The sequence below is a fragment of the Prunus persica genome, chromosome G5 (genome assembly GCF_000346465.2).
Source record: "Prunus persica cultivar Lovell chromosome G5, Prunus_persica_NCBIv2, whole genome shotgun sequence".
Lineage (NCBI taxonomy): Eukaryota > Viridiplantae > Streptophyta > Magnoliopsida > Rosales > Rosaceae > Prunus > Prunus persica.
Window position 1 is genome coordinate 6,266,059 of NC_034013.1, and position 8,462 is coordinate 6,274,520.

General features: G+C 36.0%; 1 protein-coding gene across 1 annotated transcript; it reads right to left on the reverse strand.

Annotated features, from left to right (window-relative positions):
• Window positions 296–7,069, reverse strand: LOC18776357 (CCR4-NOT transcription complex subunit 11). The gene is made up of 12 exons (XM_020564481.1): window positions 6,782–7,069; window positions 6,331–6,441; window positions 5,813–5,908; window positions 5,257–5,310; window positions 4,944–5,089; window positions 4,717–4,867; window positions 4,500–4,637; window positions 2,546–2,617; window positions 2,377–2,450; window positions 2,107–2,248; window positions 834–912; window positions 296–552 (listed from the first exon to the last, which is right to left on the reverse strand). Exons 1-12 carry the CDS (start codon window positions 6,941–6,943, stop codon window positions 455–457), a joined length of 1,323 nt encoding a protein of 440 aa, XP_020420070.1. The 5' UTR covers window positions 6,944–7,069; the 3' UTR covers window positions 296–454.

Genomic DNA, 8,462 nt, shown 5'->3' on the forward strand with positions numbered 1-8,462 from the left:
ATGACATGGAGAAAAGCCTAAATCCTACAAGCGAATTGAGCGTCGACAATTTGACTTGGGTATTTTGAATAGTTCCCGATTATCTTTCCTTCCTTTTGGGGATAGCACATACAATATTTCCATCTGTTCCGCCATAGCACATTCAATCTCCATGGCTAACAGATTTGAAGGGAACTTTAATATTTCCATCAGCAAGAGCTATAATTATTCTTCATCTGAATGGCCACGATTATAAATATAACAATTTTTTTTTTATTATGCACATGAGGGAGGGAAAATACCAACACTGCCAGCATGAAGAAAAGAATAATTCACTAAATGACCTCTAAATGAAGATACAATCTACAAGCAGAGAAAACAGTCGAAACAGAAAGAAAAATAATTGCTTAACCTAAAAGAGTAACATCTTGTAATATGGATTTAAAAAGAAATTGAAAAAAAATAGGAACATATTTCATTCCAATGACTTAAGGAGCCTAAAGAGTGCCGCTGCTTCCCTAATCCGTGAAAACTCTATGCAAAACGCTTGGACTTCGATGAAAAGATCCTTAACTGCAAAGACAACCATTGACCAAAAGTCAGCAACATAACGTTGAGATTAAAATTTGTTCAAATGGGAATTCAGGTGTTCATACAACAACAAAAAATCCTTTCAACTTCGAATCCCATCAACCATTTCAACATGCAAAGCAAGTAGATAATCATGAATAACACACTTCAAGCACATATGCATATGCGGATGGACACGATTGCAGCCACTAACGTCCGCACATTAAATCACAATCATATGGCCATGATAACAGAACACATTGCAAATAAAGAGTGATGCTGACCATTGATAATGTTGTTTCGGATAAGGCTCTGCAGAAACACACAAACAAGCCTCACAAGTCTGTTCTGCATGTACTTGTCCTGGAAGGAAGAAATTTAAAATTTCAAGTCATTAGTAAATACTAAAAAGAGTTTGGTAATAAGAGCAAACAATAAAAAACATTATCTTAATGGCTTCTACTTAAATATTTTGTATAATTGAACCCTGGCATGCAATATTTCACTACATAGCTTCTTAAATGTTATGATAAATAAACAATATAGCTCCTATACACATGGCAACGGAAATTGCTGATGAGGAAGGAGCAACTATGAGTTCTTATGAGCTCACACATCACTGCACGTTCGCAGCTTCCTATATTTTGGTTGAATGCAAAAGACAAGCAGAACATGTCTATCGCTTATTTGACAAGGAATCTCCAGATAACGCTACTTCAGATTTTAAATCGAAGACAACAACAAACAAAAGGAAAATGCCACAAAAATCTTAAGACCTACATTATATTCAGGAACTGAAAATAGCATGAGTAGGGTACAAATCAGAATGCATTTGTGATTGCATGAATTCTTTAAAACTATTTAGTTAACTGAAAATTACAGAAGCTATATCATTTATGGTCGTACTTTTATTTGGCATTCAAAGTATCACAAGCACTCCTGTAAAATTAAAAAAACATATAGCTATTACAAGTAGGCAAAACACAAATTGCATGAATTTCATCACTCAAAAAGTCTCTTTCTCATTTTCATCCTTAAACTTCAGTATGCACCAATTGATCCTTAAGCATCCTTGTCATGTTCATACTTCAATCCTTTCCATTGACAGACCTTTAAAAAATTAGATGGACTTTGCTGGCACATCATATTTCGCATTGAAACAAGCAGCCACATGATTTTCTTCCCAAACCCAAACCCACACCACTTCAACTTCACTCAGCAACCGCCACCACCAAGGCCACTGCACTGACTAACCTACAAAAGCCAATCACGTAGAGTGGGGGAAAAATCCCCAGAACCTACCACCATGCTCATCCCTACTGAATCTAGCGAATCTACTAACTATTTCTTCTCCTAACAAGCTCCTCCCACTTTTATTCATCTTAGTCTTGCATGCACGGATCCACCAAAGGAGACATTAAAAACCCATTATAATGTGACTGTTTATATATACATTTGAATTGTGCCTTTGCATCTCAGAACATAGTCAGGAATACTAGTAACCACAGGCAATGTATTCAGAAATACTAATAACCGCCGGCAAGGTGAAGCAAGTACCTTGATATTCTCACACGATGATATACAATTTGTTATGTACATGTGTATGAACTCAGAAGGAAGTTCAACTGCTGTTGTAAGCCTGTTCACCACTTCCATAGAGTGTAGACTCATGTCCATATTGACAAGCACTGTAAAGTATCTGTGGCCAAAATAAAATGACAATAAAGCATAAAAATCTATAATGAGGAAGCGAACAGGCTTAAAAAGTCATCTCTGATTCTCTGTAGATTAGACACAGAAAGTAGATCATAGAAACCAAAGACATACTCTGCGATTTCAGGGGAATTTATCAACTTGGTGAGAACTTCAACCGCAATGAGGGGATTATTTTCCACCAATTCCTGAAAACAAGAATTGAGGAATTATAAATGATAAAAAAATTGGACAAAAAATTACTTGCATTGTTGACTAAGACTTATATTAAAATAACACATACCGGTAGCTTTCTTGGTGTCAACCCACAGTGATATACAAGTTTCGGGTCATTTGCCAACTCCAACAAGACTTGCTGGACAATGAAAGGGCAAGCATTGGGTCATCTCTTCCTTCAAAATGACTGATGTAACACGATATAAAATAAATAACATGAATTACTCAGTTTTTCTTTTGAAAGTAATGTAAAAATGAAGGCCTCAACAAACTCTAATTTTTATAAAATAATTTATTTTAACTATTACAATATTTCGTAGAGGAAAATTATAACTTAGGACCACCACTTAAGAGGACGTGTGAAATTACTAACTGGACTATACCTCAGCCACCTATTAATCGCTAGAAATCACTGAAGTTAAACATTACTAAATTCAAAGGTGCCTACACGGTGTCAGTTCTAATTGGACTCCAACATTCCCTGGCCCTACCACTAACTTCAGGTCTAGTAGATCCGTACTTCATATGAACCTTGGGGTCGGAAAGGGATGGACCTCCTTTCAGTTTTATCTGTGTTTTGTTCAAGGCCCAATATCACTATGATTTTAAGCCTGGCCCAAATCATTTTGCCCCTACCCACTAAATAGATTGGGGACTCCGAGGCCCAATATCAATATCTACAGACTCTTCAACCTTCCAATGAAAGTACCAAAAATCTATACCACCAAGATTATCAGAAAGCTTTGAAATTGCCCAAAATTTTCAAGTTAAAATCTCTTCCCATTACAATTGATCTCCAACTCCCATTGGGGGAACCCATTTTCTATACTCCCATATTTAATTATTGCTTCAAACAGATTTGGCACAACCTCTATCTTATATGTACCTCTAAAGGCCTCCACATCACTCAGAGATCTCTCGAGACAAAAAGGATAAATGAACAAATCCTACAATCCCAATCAACCTCCCAAAGAAGGCAAATTATTACTAACTGAAATGTACCAAAGCTCTGATATCTGTAATGATACAGTAATCCGTCATAAAAAAATAATAAAAAACCGGCCATAATCTTTGAAACCCCTCTGCCTCAAGTGGGTTTCTACACAAGAAAACAGCCTTGTCTGCATCCAGTGTGGTCCTAAATCGACTTTGAACTCTAACAACTTCGATAGGGCTGCTTGTGTTTATCTCCATACAAAGCTATTCTATCTATAACCACAGACAACAACACAAAAATAAGGAAATAGCCTAGAAGATGAATAACTTGCAACTACTGACCCATGAATAATGAGAATGGAATATCTCTGAACTCATTAAATCCACAATGAAGACAAAAAAGGTACTCTCTCCCACAATGAAACCACTTCCTTCTGCGACATTATGTTACTTTGTAACGAACTACACACAAAAGAGCCAAATTACAACAATTCCACAAAGCATTTGCCCTTTTTCCCCCAAAAGTGTTTCTCAACAAAAAATGAAACACAAGAAGCCAGAGTGCCCAGTTCAGTCTTCCCTCAAAAAAGATTATTTCACAAAGAACTGACAATTGGGCAATGGAGGAAAAGATGATCAATATTCTCCACTCCTATTAAACACATAACACACCAAGAGAGAGATAAAATCACTGCGCCTTTTTGTTGAAACAATATCATAAGTATTATCTTCCTGTGAGCAATCATGCAAACCAAATATGAACCTTGCAATGTACCTCTCAGCCTTCCGAATCAAATAGAAAAGGTTGAAAATGGGTCAAGATAGTTCATCAATATTACCGCAGTCAGTCATAATATATTATACTATTTCATTCATGTATGTACCAGAACCATATAAAGACCAACCAGACTGGTTCATACACTAAATCTTAAGACCCGCACCAGCCAATTGCCTAGACACATGACATATGACAACTTGATATGGAAAAAAAAAAATCATTCAACATTTTGGACTGATAGATACAAATACACATGTGTACGTATATTTAAACTGATTATAAAGCAATTAAATATATGTATCAGCACCTCTTGTTGTGCAGGTGCAAGTGGTCCCTTCAAAGCTTTTGCAATCAAGTCCCTGACAGCTGCCCCTCTGCTAGTATCAACACACATACCATCATCCCATAAAAGTTCATGATTGTCAACAGGGTTGAGCCAGACTAGCTGAAACATGTTTTGCAAGAAAAATCGAGTAAACAAGTAAGCCCTACAAATTATCAATATATAAAACTTTAAGTCTTACTTCATCATCCTGTACTGGGAGCCTTGGTGGAATAGGCCTCTTCCAGTGAGGACCTAACCCTTCGAGCGCTAAATTGGACAGCAAACCAAGCACCGTCTCATCTCTATCTCCAGAACTAAGCTTAGGATTTGCTCCTGGTTGTAGATCAAACCTAGAACATGATCCTCAATGTCATATAATGAAGAAGAAGCAAATAAGAAAGAAATTGTCTATTGTCAAGGTCATACTCTGATGAGTTAACATCAAAACCGCGAGGAACATCAGGATCTGCGATCACATTTCTAACTGAACTATCCTTTAGTGGAGAATTATATCGTTCAGGATGGACTTTATCAGCATACTGCTGCTGCAACTGTTCATGTTGCGGGAAGGCCTGTCAAGACAATTGAAAAATATCTATCATGGGCATGGACTAAGAATTTTTCTCAATACATTGGTAAATAAAATCCCTGAATGAAGTGGGAATCCTTTGTAGGCTTGAACAAAATTACCAAATCATGAGCATATTTGATCTTAAAATACACATAGGGTATAACTTACATGCACTGAAGGATCAAAACTTTTGATGTAATCTGCAGCAGACTGTTTAAGTAGCTGAAACAGAAGATTCTCCTTCAGCTTTTCATAATATTGAAGAGACGCATTCAAGATAAGATGATGAGGCAGTAACAAAATGAAGTAAAATAATTACAGCAGCTGGTTACAGTTCACACTGGTGTAGTAAATTGTTTCTGATAGAAAGGCTCTTTTTAATCTTCTTTTTTTTTCTTATACTCTTATACCATGGGTATTCTTTTAGGCCTCCAAAGGGGATATTACATATAAAAGTACCAAATACTACAGGCTAATAAATAAAAAAATCAGAAGCCATAATTGCTGCTAATTGCCCCCAAGAAGCGCACACATCCAATAGGTTAGCTCCAATTAATTGAACTGTTCTTAATCCACAAACATTCCTAGGGGAAAAGACCAAAATTACAAAATTGACATTTGTTTGCAGTTGTATTCGCAGCAAAAGGATAAGGAAATTTTGGTAAAACTAAATCAACAACATAAATCCACTTCACGGATCAAAAGGTTAATCAAGAATGAGAACCTCTTTGCCACCACTAGAGCCATCAGAGCCAAATAGCTGTAATAGCTGAAGAATAAGTGCCCTCTCATATTTTTCAGCTTCAACATCACATGCAGCCTGTAACCCAAGAGTTAAAAGCACGCCTTAGAAAATACTGAAGTTCATTTTTATTTAAGAAAACAAACAATGAAGCTATTATACTTTGAATACAGAAAAAGAACCAGCATCATATCCATTGCAGAAATATGAAAACAAGTCTAGATGACCACAGAGTTTGGGATAAAAGAGGATTTATCATATATTAGGCAAACAGAGTGCTCTAAAGATTGAGGAGGACGTTGATAACATGATAAATGATCCAAAAGAACTGTTTGGAAGATATTGATATTCCTTACAACTTTTCATATTGATTGTGACAAGCATAGTAACGAAATATCAAGAAGCCGATTTCAATCAGGTACGGATCATCCTTTATGAACGCTAAAGCAACCAACACTAATGAACTACCAATGCTAGAATAACAATGGCGCAATGCTTACATTTATTAGTAAACTAATGAACGGATTTGCAGAAGGTTTCTGGGAAGAATACGCCTGCTGAAGAATAGCGAACGCAATCAAACGTTGAGTGGAACTCAGCATCTTCTTATCCTGAGAAGCATAGCATTCAACTAGTTAGAATTGCCCGTCACAACACATGTCAAAGAACCAATACTTTTAACACATTAGAATTATAAATACCAGAACAGTTAATACCCAATTGAAGTCTTCACTCAATTATACATGTTTATTATATAAATTTCATACCCAATTGCACATAAACCCTACCACAGGGGTGATGATACGGGATCTAGGGTTTTCCTTCATTTTTGTAAATAAAAAAAATTGAAAATGGGCAACTCTCAAAATGCTTGTTCTAAAGCAGGCACAAGGAAGAAGAGAGAGAGAGAGAGAGAGAGAGAGAGAGAGAGAGAGCGAGAAAGAGAGAGACCTGTAAAAGAATGGAGATAGAAAAGCAGGGAATGAATTGGCGGCCATGGGAGAAAAAGGAGTTGAAGTCTGAGACGATCTCTTCAAGTGGACGTTGCTCTGCTCTCAGCAGACCAAACACGGCCTTCGATTCTTCGAACCCCAGCGTCGCCCTCTTCTTCATCTTTGAGCTTTTACCAAACTCTTATCTCACACACACGTAGAAGAGACTCAGACACGAAAAGAAAAAGAAACAAAAATTTCTCTGTTCTTTTTTTTATTTATTTTATTTGTTATTTTATTTGTGTAGTTCAAATCAAGGGAAGAAGGAAGTCTTATTGCTTGTGCACTGTGTAACCTAGCAACTGGACTGGTTCACTTTTCAACGGGCTACCCATTTTCTATTTGGGTGAGGCTGTTTCGGTTCGGATCTCCAAAAAAAAACCCAAAGTACTCTACTCATCAACTTTTGTTTGAAGAAAAAATTAAACAAAAAAAAAAGCACCTTAATCCAGTCCTTAACAATTTAACAAAAAAAAATTCTCCTCCTCTGTAATTTAGACTATCACTTGTACTTAAAAAAATTATTAATTATCGTCGACGGGGCCTAGCCTAGTAAGAAAGGGGTTTGACTTGTACAACAATGATTTTAGTTGGAAATCCACGTTACCAGTGTGTGTGAGAAAAACTTCCTCCCCTTCTTAACTTTACCATAAAAATAAACTATTAAATTAAATTTAGTTTTTTTTTTTTCAGGTGCAGCTGGGTTTTGGGGTGGGGGTGGGGTTGGTGATTGCTTGGGATAGGAATGGCGTCGGGATTAATGGGTGGGCTTGGGGGGTTTTTATTTATTTATTTATTTAACTTTTCTTAATTTCAGTTATCAAAACCTTAATGTAGGAGAAAATACAAAAAAAATAAGATTGACTAAAAAGTATTAAAAAGCAAAAGGATTTAGGGAAAAATTAAAGAAACATGTGTCATGGAAACTTAATTCCTTTCCTTTTTTCTTTGAATTATTCACATTTTAATATTTTTATTTCCCAGCATAAAAGGTAGTACAATGAAATTACCACAATTTTTACTTATGAGTGAGTTAAAAGTAAAAATCTCGATAGCTTTGACAGCAATAGTTAAAAGTGTATTCTGAGTGAGTTATAAAGTGCTTCCAATGGCATTTGCAGGAACCATGTACAAATTTTTAATAATAACTTCCATGTCTTTCTAGCAACGCAAGCTCTCTACGAATCCACCTTCAAATGACTGTCCTTCTCATTGTCCCCGAAAGCTCTCACTCTTATATTTTTCAGGTCAAAATCGTTTAAAATGTAAATCTTGCTACCGATATGTGTTGCCATGTCGAGATACCTTGGGCCTTCAAAAAATGAAGCTGCCAAATCCTTTCAACTCGAAGTCCAACTTCCTGCTCTGCATTAAAATTAGGTTATCAATATCCTCCTTTCAAGCAAACTATATTCCCACCATAACTTTGTCTACAGATGGATCATAGAATGACCTCTTAGAATGCATTGTAACAACTAAAGTAATTAAAGAAATAATTATGCCCAGTGAGTTCTAGAAAATGTTCATATACCAGATCTCAACCATTTGAAACAATACAATAAAAGCTACTTTATTATATAACAGATTTATAACTTTCACAATCAATCTATTTTTTGTTTCTTCACTGTTAGTAACAAATG